The sequence below is a fragment of the Neomonachus schauinslandi genome, chromosome 4 (genome assembly GCF_002201575.2).
Source record: "Neomonachus schauinslandi chromosome 4, ASM220157v2, whole genome shotgun sequence".
Lineage (NCBI taxonomy): Eukaryota > Metazoa > Chordata > Mammalia > Carnivora > Phocidae > Neomonachus > Neomonachus schauinslandi.
The window spans coordinates 92312907-92331294 of record NC_058406.1 but is presented as its reverse complement, the minus strand read 5'-3'; the positions used below and the strand labels follow the sequence as shown (position 1 = coordinate 92331294).

At 42.8% G+C, this 18388-nt stretch overlaps 1 protein-coding gene across 1 annotated transcript; it reads right to left on the bottom strand.

The window, feature by feature from the left end:
• Window positions 1-6889: 6889 nt before the first annotated feature.
• C4H1orf162 (chromosome 4 C1orf162 homolog) lies at window positions 6890-11594 on the bottom strand. Its single transcript, XM_021690228.1, has 6 exons — window positions 11540-11594; window positions 9522-9598; window positions 8445-8511; window positions 7873-7967; window positions 7549-7616; window positions 6890-7404 (listed from the first exon to the last, which is right to left on the bottom strand). The coding sequence occupies exons 1-6, from the start codon at window positions 11560-11562 to the stop codon at window positions 7243-7245; spliced, it is 492 nt and encodes a 163-aa protein (XP_021545903.1). The 5' UTR covers window positions 11563-11594; the 3' UTR covers window positions 6890-7242.
• Window positions 11595-18388: the final 6794 nt, after the last annotated feature.

Genomic DNA, 18388 nt, shown 5'->3' with positions numbered 1-18388 from the left:
CCAAACCAGCAGGTCTCAGGTTTTCTGGGTGAAAAGATTATCCTCTATGGGACACTGTCCCCAGACTGAATGGATGCCGCTCTGGATCAGTGAGAAACCAAGGTGAGGTGAGTGAAATATTCAGTCAAATCCAGAAGCACAAATCGAGACTGAGGGAGGCATCAGCAGCTGTGGGTACAAGGGAGGCTATACTGTCCGTAAACACCAGAACTCCCACCTGCATGTCTGCACCTTCCCAACCCATGTGAAGTCTTCCCTGCTATTTCAGAGAGTTCCCAGGGTCTCCCCATCCCTGCCTCTATTGCCCTCATAAAAACCCCGCTCTTCTGGTGCCTTATAAGCAAGGGTCCCGGCCAGTCTCAGCACTCAGGATGCTCGGCGGCCCCGGGATCAGTGCAGGGCGGGGGCAAGGAGACTGGCTCTTGACACGATTCTGCACCTGCTCTGCACGTTTTGGTCTAGGCTCTCACAGCGTCTTTCAGGAACACGGTTCCTTCAGATTCCACGCCAACCCCTCCATCGGTGGGGAACTCGAAGCTACTCAGCAGCCTGATGGGAAGGGGCGGGGGTGAGGGGACCATCCCATTCCTGCCAGCTCCTTGTTTCCTGTGACCAGTCCCCCTCCCTCCCAGAGTCCCAGATTCAAGAACATCAAAAGTGCTGCCTTTTTCCTCAGCCACAAAACAAGTCCAGTCCCTCCTCCGTGGCCACGTATTGAAGGACAAACCCACTGGTTCTACAAACAGCAAAACCGGTCTGGGCTCCCTTAGGCCATGCTCCTGTCCAAGGCAAGAGAGCAGGCGTCAATCTTCCATGATACATGAAGACACCTATAGTTGTCATGCAGGGTTTATACTTATGTATCTGGAGAACCATTTCCCCTGAGAATCCTACAGGTTTGTTCTGATTCCACAAACCAGGGTTCTAGAGCCTTTTCTTCTTCCCTTCCCTGGCGAAGACCTTCTAAATCTACGGTCAATTATTTAATTACTCATTTCACCCTCCAGCAAGACTACGGGCACACCAGTTTTCATGGTAGGGAGACAAAACCCAAAACTCTGTAAGTGTAGGCCTCTTGTTAAAAATAGAAAGCTTCAAGGAAACAGAGGGAAGGGCAGTTAGTGTGGTATTTCATGTCCAAGAGGGTGGCCCTAGGATGATGCTTACTCCTCTCGGAGCCCTTGAGCAAGCACTAGCTCTCAACTGGAAAGCTGACGTGGCTTCTAACTTCAAGGTCGGTAGTGTTGTGTGCTGTAGGCCCAGAATCTGGGAACCGGTGAAATCTAGAGCGGCCTCCCTGAGGCACTTCCCCCAGCCAACGACAGAAGAGCTCTGCTGCACTCCCAGCGCGGCCACTCTGCTGTGCTGTGGCCTCTTCACGAGACCACGTCCCCAAACCGTGTTTCTCCTTGGCCCGTTCGCTCCCACACTGGGCCCACTCTTCCACCGTCTGCTCAAAATCCAGAGGTCAGGAGCTCTCTCAATCAGGTCCCCTGACTTTCCTTTGCAAGTTCTCTGCCCACTCGGCCTGCTCTGGGTGGGGCAGCTTGGTGTGCAGGTGAGATGCAGGGGATTGGAAGTCAGAGGACTGGATGGAAGTGTTGCTCTGCCCCCTACTCGCTGGGAGACAGTGGCTACATTATTTGATCTCTTTGAACTTGAATTTCCCTACCTCAGTTTTTTGGGTTTTTTTTTTAAGATTTTATTTATTTATTTGAGACAGAATGAGAGAGAGAGAGAGCACATGAGAGGGGGGAGGGTCAAGGGAGAAGCAGGCTCCCTGCCGAGCCAGGGAGCCCGATGCGGGACTCGATCCAGGGACTCCAGGATCATGACCTGAGCCGAAGGCAGTCGCTTAACGAACTGAGCCACCCGGGAGCCCCTCCCTACCTCAGTTTTTAAACATACTACCTGATACACTTGTTAAAAGAGATTTGTGGATGCTGCTTTTCTCCCACTCCCGCTCCCTTCGCTATAGACTAAGCCCCATGAAGGTAACACTCCTCAGGGATGCCCCCTCGGAGGAGTGACCCGTCTGATGTGAGTCCATGGGTCAGACTCTGGGTGAACCTGCTCTGCCCTCCTTCTTCCTTTTTTAACCTTGTGCGTGCAGCTTTCAAAGTACACATGATCTCTTTTGCAACCCGCCCCCCGCCCCGGGGTGCAGCTGAGCCACGGGTTCGGATGTGGGGAGGGGAGGAGATTGCCTGTTCCCTGCAGCCACATACACGCTATGTTCTCCAGTGCCTGCTGTGTGATAAATATGGTACTTTGTTCTCTATCTGCCGAGTCCTCTTATTTCTCAGCCGGTTCAGAATTCAGGTGGGGATGGGAGCACCAGGTATCAGGTCCCCTGAAGATCCTCAACATGGGAAGTGAAGAACTTCAAAAGTTACAAAACGGCTTTTAAGGGAAAATACCTCCTCTCCTCCCTGCCCCTCAGTCCCTCGGTTATCAAGATCCCCTGCCCAGGGGCACTCACTGAGAGCAGATGACGGTGTTTCCTTTCAGAGACTAAATATGTACAAATACCGGTGGACATGCACACGCATGCACACACACATTCTCTCCTGGACATGAGCAGAGCAGTCAGAATTCTGTTCAGCAGCTTGCACCTTACGTTTAACATAACTTAGAGATTCTTTTCTTCCTAGAACATAGACTCCATTAGCTAGTCCCCTCTGGATAGACACTGAGGGCTTTCTCACTCTTTCACTGTTTCAGAGTTGAACATAGTGGAAAAACGGGCAAACTCTGGAGCCGAGCCCCAGCACCCCTACTTACTAACAGTGAGAACTCGGGCATGTTACTCAGCCCCTCTGTGTCTCCCTTTCTCTTCTAAAATGGGAATAATAATAATTGTAACCGGCTAGTGTTTTGTGAGCCTTCCATGAACACATGCCAAGCACTTGGAGTATACTTGGACTATGATGAGCCTCACTAAGTTTTAGGCAGTTTGGTGAATGCTACAATTTAAACTACACAGGTGATTTTCCACAGGATGTATTTGTAGCTATAGGATTTAAAACATGGTTAGCTTTTGCCAAATTGCCTGCCTTGCAGTTGTATGTGCGTCTTGGTTCCCCGCGGTCCTGCCCAAGTGGTTTGTTAGCAAACTTTCTGAAATTTGCTAATCTCATTGATGGAAAACATCTAATTGGAGTCTTGATTACTATTTCTCTTATTATGAGTAAACTTGAGTATCTCCTCATATTTTGAAAAGCCACTTATATTTCCTTTTCTGTGACTAACCCAGACTCATCCTTTGTGCCTTTTTTTTTTTTTTCTACTGAGTTGCTGATTTTTTTCCCTACTGACTTATAGGAGCTCTGAGTATATTAAGAAAATTAGCCCTTTAGTATTGGAAGTCCTAGCCACAGCAATCAGACAACAAAAAGAAATCAAAGGCATCCAAATTGGCAAGGAAGAAGTCAAACTCTCACTCTTTGCAGATGATATGATACTTTATGTGGAAAACCCAAAAGACTCCACCCCAAAACTGCTAGAACTCATACAGGAATTCAGTAAAGTGGCAGGATATAAAATCAATGCACAGAAGTCAGTGGCATTCCTATACACCAACAACAAGACAGAAGAAAGAGAAGTTAAGGAGTCGATCCCATTTACAATTGCACCCAAAACCATAAGATACCTAGGAATAAATCTAACCAAAGAGACAAAGGATCTGTACTCAGAAAACTATAAAATACTCATGAAAGAAATTGAGGAAGACACAAAGAAATGGAAAAACGTTCCATGCTCATGGATTGGAAGAACAAATATTGTGAAGATGTCAATGCTACCTAGAGCAATCTACACATTCAATGCAATCCCCATCAAAATACCATCCACTTTTTTCAAAGAAATGGAACAAATCATCCTAAAATTTGTATGGAACCAGAAAAGACCCCGCATAGCCAGAGGAATGTTGAAAAAGAAAAGCAAAGCCGGAGGCATCACAATTCCGGACTTCCAGCTCTATTACAAAGCTGTCATCATCAAGACAGCATGGTACTGGCACAAAACCAGACACATAGATCAATGGAACAGAATAGAGAGCCCAGAAATGGACCCTCAACTCTATGGTCAACTCATCTTTGACAAAGCAGGAAAGAATGTCCAATGGAACAAAGACAGTCTCTTCAACAAATGGTGTTGGGAAAATTGGATAGCCACATGCAGAAGAATGAAACTGGACCATTTCCTTACACCACACACAAAAATAGACTCCAAATGGTTGAAAGACCTCAATGTGAGACAGGAGTCCATCAAAATCCTAAAGGAGAACACAGGCAGCAACCTCTTTGACCTCAGCCGAAGCAACTTCTTCCTAGAAACATCGCCAAAGGCAAGGGAGGCAAGGGCAAAAATGAACTATTGGGACTTCATCAAGATAAAAAGCTTTTGCAAAGCAAAGGAAACAGTCAACAAAACCAAAAGACAACCGACAGAATGGGAGAAGATATTTGCAAATGACATATCAGATAAAGGGCTAGTATCCAAAATCTATAAAGAACTCATCAAACTCAACACCCAAAGAACAAAGAATCCAATCAAGAAATGGGCAGAAGACATGAACAGACATTTTTCCAAAGAAGACATCCAAATGGCCAACAGACACATGAAAAAGTGCTCAATATCGCTCGGCATCAGGGAAATCCAAATCAAAACCTCAATGAGATACCACCTCACACCAGTCAGAATGGCTAAAATGAACAAGTCAGGAAATGACAGATGTTGGCGGGGATGCGGAGAAAGGGGAACCCTCCTACACTGTTGGTGGGAATGCAAGTTGGTGCAGCCACTCTGGGAAACAGTATGGAGGTTCCTCAAAAAGTTGAAAATAGAGCTACCATATGATCCAGCAATTGCACTACTGGGTATTTACCCCAAAGATACAAAAGTAGGGATCTGAAGGGGTACGTGCACCCCGATGTTTATAGCAGCAATGTCCACAATAGCTAAACTGTGGAAAGAGCCAAGATGTCCATCGACAGATGAATGGATAAAGAAGATGTGGTATATATACACAATGGAATATTATGCAGCCATCAAAAGGAATGAGATCTTGCCATTTGCAACGACGTGGATGGAACTGGAGGGTATTATGTTGAGTGAAATAAGTCAAACAGAGAAAGACATGTATCATATGATCTCACTGATATGAGGAATTCTTAATCTCAGGAAACAAACTGAGGGTTGCTGGAGTGGGGGGTGGGGTGGGAGGGATGGGGTGACTGGGTGATAGACACTGGGGAGGGTATGTGCTCTGGTAAGCGCTGTGAATTGTGCAAGACTGTTGAATCTCAGATCTGTACCTCTGAAACAAATAATGCAATATATGTTAAGAAAAAAAAAAAAAGAAGAAGAAGGTAGCGGGAGGGGAAGAATGAAGCAGGGGAAATCGGAGGGGTAGACGAACCATGAGAGACGATGGACTCTGAAAAACAAACAGGGTTCTAGAGGGGAGGGCGGTGGGAGGATGGGTTAGCCTGGTGGTGGGTATTGAGGAGGGCACATTCTGCATGGAGCACTGGGTGTTATGCACAAACAATGAATCATGGAACACTTCATCTAAAACTAATGATGTAATGTATGGGGATTAACATAAGAATAAAAAAAAAAAGAAAGAAAGAAAAAAAAAGAAAGAAAATTAGCCCTTTGGCTCTGAGATGCTTTGCAAATATTTTCCAGGCTTGGCATTTTGAACGGTATTTTGTAAGTCCAGTTAATCAACCTTTTCTGGCTTATTGGCTTTGGGTCATACATCCGAGGTGGGGACCACTCTATTTTTAAAGTTCTCCCATATACTCTCCTAATGCTTTTACTTTTTACAGTTAAATTTTTGATGCATCTAGAATTTATTTTGATTTAAGGAGGGAGATGTGGATCTGATCTTATTTTCATCCACATGGCTGCCTACCGTCGAAACACCTTTTATGGATAAACCAATTTCCCCCAAATGACTAGATATGCCATCTTCCTCATACTCTCAATTTCCTCATGTATATCTATATCTAGTCTTCTTATTCTATCCCATTTGTTTACTCATGAACCATGAAAACATTTTAATGAGTCATGCTTGATAAAACAGTACTTTTAGTTAGTGGTTAGGGCTAGCCTTCCTATATTATTTTGCTTCTTTTTATACATTTTCCTGGATTTGCTTTCTGGTTTATTGTCTACACAGGGACTTTAGAGTAACCTTACTGAAGGAAAAATAATCTTATTGGGGGGCACCTGGGTGGCTCAGTCTCTTAAGCGTCTGCCTTTGGCTCAGGTCATGATCTTGGGGTCTTGGGATGGAGCCCTGCATTGGGCTCTGCTCAGCAGGCAGTCTGCTTCTCCCTCTGCCCCTCCCCCTGCTAGTGCTTTCTCTCTCTCTCTCAAATAAATAAAATCTTAAAAAAAAAAAAAAAGAAAATTTTATTGGTATTTTTACTGGGACTGTCTGTGGGATCATCCATTAGGATTTGGAGGGGGTTAACATTTAAATTTTTAGCTCCCATATAACATCGCTTTGCGTATCTTTTACGCTATAGCAAAGAGGTGGACTCTACATTTGAATAGCGCTTTATACAAGAGGGATCTTACATTTGTATAAAACTCTTGGGATGTACAAAGTACCTCAGGAGATGACATCTCACTTATTCTCACACTAAGGGGTAAATGTTATTAGTTCTGTTTTCATGAGGAAGCAGTTACACTTACCAAAAGACCGCAGCTAGTTGGTGCCAAGCTTGCAACTTGGGCCCCGATCAATCCTGAGCTTGTTCTGGAGTACCATCACCTCTGTTAGGCTTCTGGCTGTGGGGAGTTCTGGATCTCTGGGCGTGACAGGACCAGACAAGTAAATGATGCGGGAGGAGCCAGCATTGCAAGAGGGGTTGCTTTTATTTGTAAATCTTGCTAACTTGCCCATTTGGCTGACTTCTCCCAAGTTGGTCAGTGGCACTGACTGAACACTCTGTGTGCTGGGCTCTGTACCACACACTTTGGAAGGGGACCAGGGAGGCTGTCTCAGCCCTCAAAGGGCTAGCAGGCTGTCCGTCCAAGCAGGAGGGCAGGCAGTCTCTTCTCAGGCCAAGAGAAGGACTCCCCCTCGGTCTTCACAATTGCTGGCTAACATTTCCAGATCCCACCCAAACAGCTCCAACTCTAGTTTGGCCACGCTGTGGTCCAGAATTTGTCCTAAGGGAAAGTGATATATAAAGATGGAGCCGAGAATAAGAGGGACTGGCATCAAGCCCCATTGGAAAGGCAAGGAGAGTCTGTCACTTTGATTGGAGCATACACAACTGGGTCCAAGGGTGCAGAATGTTTCTTGGTCAGGGGATCACTCTTTTCTTCTGAGATTTTGAAAGCTACGCTCGCATAGGTAAGTGCTTCCTCCAGGGATGAAAGCTGCAGAGGAAGAAGGAGGAATAAGTGAGTTCAATTTGGAGGAAGGTGTCTCTTTAGAAGCCACTCGGAGGCTGGGGTCACAGAGGACAAAGAGGTCAGAAGATGCACATGCCCAGTGTCCCAGAAGCAGTGTGGTCGTCTTACCTTGGCCAGAGGATCTCGGCTGGAGTGAGGGTCTAGGGGAGGATTCAGGGCCTGGGGACTGGAGTGACCTGCCACAGATGCCAGGAAAGAGAGGGACAAGTCTCACCAGTGGGGCCTGGAGGAATGGGAAGCCTCTCTCTGCAGGCTGGGGTGCAGGGGTGGTGTTGGAGGTGGCAAAAGTGGAGGGGCGGGGGGGCAGGGAGAGAAGCAAAGGGATTCAGGTCCTCAGTCTGCAGACAAGGTAAGGGACCAGGCTTTTACTCCCCCCAGCTGTTCTCAGTGTCAGAGCCAGAAGAGCTGTCCCAGCTCTCAGGGACCACTTACATTTCCTGTAGCACTTTCTGATGAGGAAGATAAGGACCAGCAGCAGCAGCGTCAGTAGGACCCCCGCGAAAAAGGCTAAGACCAAATACTGTATGCTGTTTTGGCAAAGAAAGGGAGCACATGACCCTCTGGGCTTTCTGAAGGCCTCTGCCGAAGGCCAGAGAGTCACCGTTCCCGCCCGCGGTGAATCCCTGAAATGGCTTTCATGCTGGTTCGGTGACTTTTACTCTTATCCACGGCTTTTCAACTTTCTGCTTTGGGGTTCCAGAACTGTTTGAGGCCTCAATGCAAACTGTGGGCTCCTGTGCCCCTCAGAAATCTTCATGAGCCCATCCACACAGTTTTTCAATGAGCTGAGGGGATTCATGAATCTCTCGAGGGATCTCCCCTCCCTGGGGCACTCTGGGTTAAGACCCACACTCTAAATATAAAAAACCGATTCAGTTCTTCAACTGTTTCTTGTCCCTTTTCCCCAGACCTGCCTCCCAACTCTCATCAGACGAGGCTGTCAGCACAAAATCCACTGCCATGTGGTACAAGGTGAATTAATAGGCGGGAGAGTGCTGGCTTACTTGGTGTGTTCCAGGAAGCAGGGGGCAGAGGCAATTGTTGGGTCCGGTGTGCTGGCACTTGGTCTGTCTGCAGGAGATGAGAGAGCACAAAGGGGCTTAGTGTCTCTGCCATGGCTCCTGGGCCTTTCCAGCTCAGATGTCCCCAGGTGCCCCACCCTGTCCAAGGAGCCAGGGGAGGTAAACGATGGAGGGCCCCACCCTGCAAAAGGAGAGAATGATGTTTCGCATCCTGGATCCTTTAACTTGAAAACTAGAGTTAGAACTGAGAAAACAATCAGCTACCCACGTGGAAGAGGAGCCTTGTGTTTCTGCCGCTCCATGTGCCCCTTTGACAAACAAACACATCTCCTGTCTCTCCCTCCAAGATTTATCTTTTTTTTTTTTTAAAGATTTTATTTATTTATTTGAGAGAGAGAGAATGAGAGACAGAGAGCATGAGAGGAAGGAGGGTCAGAGGGAGAAGCAGACTCCCCGCCGAGCAGGGAGCCCGATGTGGGACTCGATCCAGGGACTCCAGGATCATGACCTGAGCCGAAGGCAGTCGCTTAACCAACTGAGCCACCCAGGCGCCCTCCCTCCAAGATTTAATGGACCCCGGGGAGATGAGCTTCCTTGGACAGAAGCAGACAATGTCAAGGCCAGGGAATGGAGAACCAAAAGCAAAACCCAAAACTAGCATTTCCCAAAGTTTTGGGGAACTTGACCTTGGAAACTGCTGCCTTTTTTAGTTTGTTCCTTTGTTTGCAGGGCGGCTTCTAACAGTGACTAGCCAAAGGCAGCCATAGTGAGCTCTCCCAAGGCTGGTGCCATAAACAGGGGGGCCAGTAAGGGAAGTGAATGCATTGTCCTAAGCTACCCAGCTGGTGTCGTACTGAGCACACAGACACCTTTTACTCAACTTGGGAGGATAGATTGTTCTCCCTGGTTCCCCTTGTTACTCTTCCTGGCATCAGATAAAATTTGATTCTTCTAACTTCAGAAATGTTGTCCCATGCAGCTCTTTAGTACAGTTACTGGTTAATCCAGGCCGTGTTAACTCAGTAATGAGGCAGGTAATGGTTTCTGTCCTGGACTTACCATTGTTGGGTTCAGGTTTGGAACGCCATCCTCCCATGCTGTCTTCCCGAGAATAAAAAATGTTCCTCTTTGAAAGCCTAGAAAGGAAAGGTAGCAGAGGGGCAAACTCTGAGACTGTAATTTTAATACCAGAGCAGTATCGATGAGAGAGAGGCTAGTCATGGTGGGTGTTCTAGTGAGGACAGTGGTCACGGACTTTACATGGTGTGGTTACTACACCTCAGCAACCAGTCCTCAGCTTTGCAGGTCCACAAATCTGATCTTAGCAGGGCACCAAGAATTGACTGATTGGTCCAGAACTGACTCACACCAACTAACTCACAGGAGACTGATGTATAAACTGAAATGACATAAGGAACATGTTGATGTCACCAGCGTGTTCTATCAGAACACGTGAGAAAGCCAGTTAAAACCACAGTTTTGCTTGCCATTGAATTGAACTAAGAATGGGAGAAGATGAATGGATGATTTTAATATTGAACATCATAGAGATCTAAAGTATTTGCCTCACTCCTCCCTGGCAGTGCTGGGTAACCTTTGACCCACTTTCTCGTGAAGGTCCTTCCTCTAGGCTGTATCAGAACTTTTATTCTGTTCACATACTTGTCTTTTCAAGTATGTCAGTGTCCTTATCTAGGCTATGGTTCTACTTCTTATGTTAAGTTTTCTGTATTTTCCCTTTTATTTATTTGTACTAAAAAGTATAAGGTACCTAAAAGCAGCAGAGTAAAATCACCAAAATCCTACTAACGATTATTAATATTTTAGTGTATTTCTTTTTAGTTATACTTCCATGAATTTCCTAAAAGCTAGTTGAGACTTCATATCTCCTTTTTTGTTGTTTTTACTAAGTTTTTTTTAAATCATAAACATCTCTCCCATGCCACTCAAAACTTTCTATAAGCATTTTTAGTGGTGAAAAGTATTTCTGTTATAGCCATGAACGGTAGCTTGCTTAACCAGTTTTGTTGTTGATAAAAATGGTCTCCACTTTTATTTAAAGAATAAAACCATGTTAGGAAAACACAGTTTTGCTTCATATTTAGGCACACCCATGATAAGAATTTTTGGCTCTGCTTATACCTGCTGTATTTTAAGGTAATTTATTTAGACAATAAATGCCATCTATTATTTGTGTTTATTTATTCAGCTTTCAAAAGTGAATCAATTTCCAGTCCTTGGACATGGGGAGGGTCAGGAGAAGGATACCTCATCGCCATGTGCCACTTACAATAGCAACAATAATAAGTCTTTAGAATTGACCAAATAACATAATCTAGGATAAAGTGCTGACAGGGAAATCTGGTGAGAATTCTGAGACATGAGACCAGGAAGCCCACCATCTGCAGCAGAATCATCAGTGGTAACAATTTTTCTAGCATTTTTGCTCCTTTTCTAATTTAAAAGTCAACAGTGCTCTTTGCAGAGCACCATAAAATATAGAGTATTTTTTAAATATCGAAATATAAGTTTGCCCTAAAAAGAGCATGGTCTTATCCCATGAATTTATATTGGACTTCGCCACTGGGGACGTGGGAGATGAGATGATCGTAGGCTTCTGTAAAATCTTAACCTTCACATCAGTGGCTCTGAATTTACAACCATCCCACAGAAAAATGCTACTAGAAACACCTTCAAAAATTTTGGGGCCACCCCATTCTGAAAGACAAAACCATCGCACATTGCAGCAGGGAAATAAATTCTTACAGATCCAGGCCAAGAAAAGCAGGAAACACATTTCCGTTTGAAAACAACACCCCAAACATTTGACAGAGCATAAATCAAGATAGAAACAGCACTATATATACTTTCTCACGTTTTGTCCGGTCCTGGGAGACTCTTACCGATTGCCGTAAAATCCAACAGCTACGTGCAGCCACTCAAATACAACCCTTCCCCCACCAAATAAAGTTAAACAGAAAAAAAAAAATGATAGAAACCACTAAAAATTAGATGACATTTTCTTTGGGTGAATGATTATTTCATCTAGATTAAAAGCATGGGGTAAATGCATTTACCTTCTAAGACAAAGTCCGGTCATAAGACACCACTTGTCTAGGACTGAACTTTTCACTTGCTCTGTGACTACGCCTACTTTTCAGAGATGACGAAATAGTGGTTTACTGCTACTACCCCATCAAGCTGTGTGTTTCAAACTTGAGGTCAGACTTCCTCTTTGAGGCCAACATTTTTTATATATATATATATATAAATTATTTTTTATAACAGCATATATTTTTTAATCCCATGAACAGCTTCTTTTGTATCTTTTGACACATGAACACTAGAACATAGGGGGTTAAGACAAGTTTATTTCTAATTAAGTATTTATTAAGTATTTAACCACCATGCGAGATAAGGTGGAGTTCCCAGCAATATGTCTTCATCATTGTCATCAAGCATCTTCAAATCTCACTTGTTCTAGCCGGAAAGATGAGGCTGATAAGGAGGGACAACGAGCAGTGTCAAGCATGAGGTACTAGCTGGGCAGACATGAAGTGTGTTGGGAGTTATATAGATCCCTGCGGGTGCCTGAATGACTCAGTTAAGCGTCCAACTCTTGGTTTTGACTCAAGTCATGAGATTGAGCCTGTATGGGGCTCTGCGCTCAGCGAGGAGTCTGCTGGAGATTCTCTCTCCCTCTCCCTCTGACCCTCCTCCCCGATCACGCTCAGGCTCTCTCTCTCTCTCAAAATAAATACATAAAATCTTAAAAAAAAAAAGTTATAGAGATCCCTTCAGAGGGAAGGCGAGTCATTTCTTTATAAATATTTATCCATAAAATAATGTTAATAAAGTATTCTGCATCTTAAGAGAAGTAGTGAAAAATAAAGGAGGATGAATTTAGAAAAATAAACATATGGATTTAGAAATATTAACCAAAATAGAATTTGTGAAAGATTCATTATCATGTATTCACAAATATTTAAGAAATTTGGAGCACAGTAATTTCTAAGAACACTATAGAGGTCCTGGTTACTCTATTGTGTTTCTTATAGGTACGCCCTATAAGAAAACAGTACCTTGAGAATGAAATCTGAAATTTAAGGATTCAAGAAGTGTGACAAAAGAAAATAATCCCTGAAATTATTATTCTTTTTACAAAAGAATGTCCTCAATTTATGGAGTTTATGGAAAATAAAGCAAGAATTCTTATGCTTATGAGGCCAAAGTTATCAAAGGAACAGACTGGATAATCCTTATCAGATTATCCTCTCAGTAGCTCAAAGAAACTATTGAAATAGAGAAAAAAACACCTTTAATTTAGAATCACTATCTCTGGATCTCTTAATCAAGAAATGCGTGCTATTTTTTTCTTTTTGGTGTAGTATTTGAAAACAAGAAACAGTCTATAATTTGAAAAAAGATACTTAAAACAATACATATACTTGCTAAATAAACTGTGAACTAGGTGCTGTGGATATTTCAGAGAACAAGCCAGAAAATTTTCTCATGGGGCCTATTGTCTAATTGAGAAGAGAAATCATAAACACGAAAACAGCAGACATTACAGACTGTGTTAATGGCCATGAAGGACACAAGCAGAGTGCCATGCTAGACTAGATTAAATGATGGCAGAAGGTCTTTAGATGAAATGGATGAGTGGGGATGGTCTGTCCAAGGAGCAGACACTGAGAACCAGAGGATGGGAAAGAGCTGGTCAGGCAGGGAGCCCCAGAAGACAGTTTCAGGCAGAGGGCATAGCAACTCACAGACAAGGGAAAAGGAAGAACTGGCAGAGCCGGCAGAGCTGGTGAAATTGGGCAAGGCTGCATGCAGGTGGACCCGGAGCTGGGGGTCTGGGGCATGGATGGGGTTTGGATGGAGGGGGCAGAAAGGAACCACATAGGGAGTGCCCCAGGCCTGGGACTGGTTGCTGTGATTTAGGGGATGTTTTTCCCGAAGATCAGTGTGGTTCAAGAGTGGAGCATTTTTGGGGCGCCTGGGTGGCTCAGCTGGTTAAGCGACTGCCTTTGGCTCAGGTCATGATCCTGGAGTCCCAGGATCGAGTCCTGTGTCGGGCTTCCTGCTCAGCAGGGAGTCTGCTTCTCCCTCTGCCCCTCCCCTCTCTCATGCTCTCTCTCTCTCATTCTTTCTCTCAAATAATTAAAATCTTTAAAAAAAAAAAGAGTGGAGCACTCTTTTTAAATTTAAATTTTTTTATTAAATTCAGTTAATTAACATATAGTGTATTATTAGTTTCAGAGGTAGAGTTCAGTGATTCATCAGTCTTATTTAATACCCAGTGCTCATTACATCACGTGTCCTCCTTACTATCCATCACCCAGTTACCCCATCCCTCCACCCTCCTCCCCTCCAGCAACCTGTTTTTTTCCTATGATTAAGAGTCTCTTATGGTTGTATCCTCTCTGATTTAGTCTCGTTTTATTTTTTTATCTATGATCCTCTACTTTGTTTCTTAAATTCCACATATCAGTGAGATCATATGATAATTGTCTTTCTCTGATTGGCTTATTTTGCTTAGCGTAATACCCTCTAGTTCCATCCACATCATTGCAAATGGCAAGATTCCATTTTTTTTGATGGCTGAGTAGTATTCCATTGTTATATATATATATATATATATATATATATATATATATATATACCACATCTTCTTTATCCATTCATCTGTCGATGGACATTTGGGCTCTTTCCATAGTTTGGCTATTGTGGACATTGCTGCTATAAACACTGGGATGCAGATGCCCCTTCAGACCACGACATTTGTATCTTTGGGGTAAATCCCTAGTAGTGCAATTACTGGGTCGTAGGGTACCTCTATTTTTAACTTCTTGAGGAACCTCCATACTGTTTTCCAGAGTTGCTGCACCAGATTGCATTCCTACCAACAGTATAAGAGGGTTCCCCTTTCTCCGCATCCTCAACAACGTCTGCCGTTTCCTCACTTGTTAATTTTAGCCATTCTGGTGTGAGATGGTATCTCATTGAGGTTTTGATTTGTATTTCCCTGATGCTGAGTGATGTTGAGCATTTTTCATGTGTCTGTTGGCCATTTGGATGTCTTCCTTGGAGAAATGTCTGTTCATGTCTTCTGCCCATTTCTTGATTGGATTATTTGTTCTTTGGGTGTTGAGTTTGATAAGTTCTTTATAGATTTTGGATACTAGCCCTTTATCTGTCATTTGCAAATATCTTCTCCCATTCTGTCAGTTGTCTTTTGGTTTTGTTGACTGTTTCCTTTGCTGTGCAAAAGCTTTTTATCTTGATGAAGTCCCAATAGTTATTTTTGCCTTTGTTTCCCTTGCCTTTGGCAATGTGTCTAGCAAGAAGTTGCTGCGACTGAGGTCGAAGAGGTTGCTGCCTGTGTTCTCCTTTAGGATTTTGATGGATGCCTGTCTTACATTTAGGTCTTTCATCCATTTTGAGTCTATTTTTGTGTACGATGTAAGGAAATGGTCCAGTTTCATTCTTCTGCATGTGGCTGTCCCATTTTCCCAACACCAATTGTTGAAGAGACTGTCTTTTTTCCATTGGACATTCTTTCCTGCTTTGTCGAAGACTAGTTGACCATAGAGTTGAGGGTCCATTTCTGGGTTCTTTATTCTGTTCCATTGATCTGTGTGTCTGTTTTTGTGCCAGTACCATACTGTCTTGATGATTATAGCTTTGTAATAGAGCTTGAAGTCTGGAATTGTGATGCCACCAGTTTTGCTTTTCTTTTTCAACATTCCTTTGGCTATTCAGGGTCTTTTCTGGTTCCATACAAATTTTAGGATTATTTGTTCCAGTTCTGTGAAAATAGTTGATGGTATTTTGATAGGGATTGCATTGAATGTGTAGATTGCTCTAGGTAGTGTAGACATTTTAACAATATTTGTTCTTCCTATCCATGAGTATGGAACGTTTTTCCATTTCTTTGTGTCTTCCTCAATTTCTTTCACGAGTGTTCTATAGTTTTCTGAGTAAAGACCCTTTGCCTCTTCGGTTAGGTTTATTCCTAGGTATCTTACAGTTTGGGGTGCAATTGTAAATGGGATCAACTCCTTAATTTCTCTTTCTTCTGTCTCATTGTTTGTGTATAGAAATGCAACTGATTTCTGTGCATTGATTTTATATCCTGCCATTTTGCTGAATTCCTATATGAGTTCTTGCAATTTTGTGGTGGAGTCTTTTGGGTTTTCCACATAGAGTATCATGTCATCTGTGAAGAGTGAGAGTGTGACTTCTTCTTTGCTGATTTGGATGCTGATTTGATTTCTTTTTGTTGTCTGATTGCTGAGGCTAGGACTTCTAGTACTATGTTGAATAACAGTGGTGAGAGAGGACATCCCTGTTGTGTTCCTGACCTTAGGGGGAAAGCTCTCAGTTTTTCCCCATTGAGAATGATATTCGCCGTGGGCTTTTCATAGATGGCTTTTATGATATTGAGGTATGTTCCTCTATCCCTATGCTGTGGAGAATTTTCATCAAGAAAGGATGTAGTATTTTGTCAAATGCTTTCTCTGCGTCAATTAAGAGAATCATATGGTTCTTGTCTCTTCTATTAATGTTATGTATCATGTTGTCTTTTCTTTTATTAATGTGATCAAGCACATTGATTGATTTGTGAATGTTGAACCACCCTTGCAGCCCAGGAATAAATCCCACTTGGTCGTGGTGAATAATCCTTTTAAGGTACTGTCAGATCCTCTTGGCTAGTATCTTGGTGAGAATTTTGGCATCCCTGTTCATAAGCGATATTGGTTTATAATTCTCTTTTTTGGTGGGGTCTTTAGTTTTGGGACCAAGGTAATGCTGGCCTCATAGAACGAGTTTGGAAGTTTTCCTTCCATTTCTATTTTTTGAAACAGCTTCAGTAGAATAGGTGTTAATTCTTCTTTAAATGTTTGGTAGAATTCCCCTGGGGGGCCATCTGGCCCTGGACTCTTTGTTTGTTGGGAGATTTTCTTTATTACAGCTTCAATTTCCTTGCTGGTTATGGGTTTTCTATTTCTTCTATTTCTTCTTCTTATCAGGTTTTCTATTTCTTCCTGTTTCAGTTTTGGTAGTTTATACGTCTGTAGGAATGCATCCATTTCTTCCAGATTGCCTAATTTGTTGGCATATAGTTACTTATAATATAATTGTTTGTATTTCTTTGGTATTGGTTGTGATCTTTCTTCTTTCATTCATGATTTTATTTATTTGGGTCCTTTCTCTTTTCTTTTTGATAAGTGACCAGTGGTTTATCGATCTTATTCTTTCAAAGAACCAGCTCCTAGTTTCATTGATTTGTTCTACTGTTCTTTTGGTTTCTATTTCATTGATTTCTGCTCTAATCTTTATTAATTCTCTTCTCCTGCTTGGTTTAGGCTTTACTTGCTGTTCTTTCTCCAGCTCCAGACCTTTCTTGTTTCTTGAGAAAGGCTTGTATTGCTAATACTTCCCTCTTAGGACTGCCTTTGCTGCATCCCACAGGTTTTGAACAGTTGTGTTTTCATTTTCACTTGTTTCCATGAATTTTTTTAATTCTTCTTTAATTTCCTGATTGACCCATTCATTCTTTTTTTTTTAAGATTTTATTTATTTATTTGAGAGAGAGAGAATGAGAGAGAGCATGAGAGGGGGAGGGTCAGAGGGAGAAGCAGACTCCCTGCTGAGCAGAGAGCCCGATGCAGGACTTGATCCAGGGACTCCAGGATCATGACCTGAGCCGAAGGCAGTCGCTTAACCAACTGAGCCACCCAGGTGCCCCGACCCATTCATTCTTTATAGTAGGATGCTTTTTAACCTTCATGTGTTTGAGTTCTTTCCAAATTTCCTCTTGTGATGAGTTCAAGTTTCAAAGCATTGTGGTCTGAAAATATGCAGTGAATAATCCCAATATTTTGGTATCAGTTGAGACCTGATTCGTGACCCGGTATGTGATCTATTCTGGAGAATGTTCCATGTGCACTCGAGAAGGATGTGTATTCTGTTGCTTTAGGATGGAATGCTCTGAATGTATCTGTGAAGTCCATCTGGTCCAATGTGTCATTCAAAGCCCTTGTTTCCTTGTTGATCTTTTGCTTAGATGATCTGTCCATTACATGAGTGGGGTGTTAAAGTCCCCTACTATTATTGTATTATTATCAATGTGTTTCTTTAATTTTGTTATTAATTGGTTTATATAACTGGCTTTTATACGAGTGGGGGCATTTATACCCCATGTTAGGGGTATAAATATTTACAATTGTTAGATCTCTTGTTGGATAGACCCTTTAGTTATGATATAGAATCCTACCTCATCTTTTATTACAGTTTTTGGTTTAAAATCTAATTTGTCTGATAGAAGGATTGCTACCCCAGCTTTCTTTTAATGTCCGTTAGTATGACAAATGGTTTTCCACCCTCTCACTTTCAATCTGGAGGTGTCTTTGGGTCTAAAATGAGTTTCTTGCAGACAGCATACCGATGGGTCTTGCTTTTTTACCCATTCTGATACCCTGTGTCTTTTGACTGGGACATTTAGCCCATTTACATTCAGAGTAACTACTGAAAGATATGAATTTAGTGCCATTGTATTACCTGTACAGTCACTGTTTCTCTGTATTGTCTCTGTTCCTTTCTGGTTGATGTTACTTTTGGGCTTTCTCTTTGCTTAAAGGATCGCCCCTTTAATATTTCTTGCAGGGCTGGTTTAGTGATCACAATTTCTTTTAGTTTCTCTTTTTCCTGGAAGCTTTTCATCTCTCCTTCTATTTTGAATGACAGCCTTGCTGGATATAGTATTCTTGGCTGCAAATTTTTCTCATTTAGCACCCTGAATATATCATGCCTGTCCTTTCTGGCCTGCTGCCAGTCTAATGTGTCTATCCTTGTAGGTTATAGACCTCCTGTCCTGAGCTGCTTTCAGGATTTTTCTGTCTCTGAAATTTGCAAGC

Coding starts and splice junctions, on each gene's coding strand:
- C4H1orf162 (XM_021690228.1), bottom strand. CDS start 11,562: ATGACCGGACTTTGTCTTAGAAG. Junction 7,968..8,444: donor TGCTTCCTGGAACACACCAA/GTAAGCCAGCAC, acceptor TTGCCAAAACAG/CATACAGTATTTGGTCTTAG. Junction 7,405..7,548: donor GCCGAGATCCTCTGGCCAAG/GTAAGACGACCA, acceptor CTTCCTCTGCAG/CTTTCATCCCTGGAGGAAGC.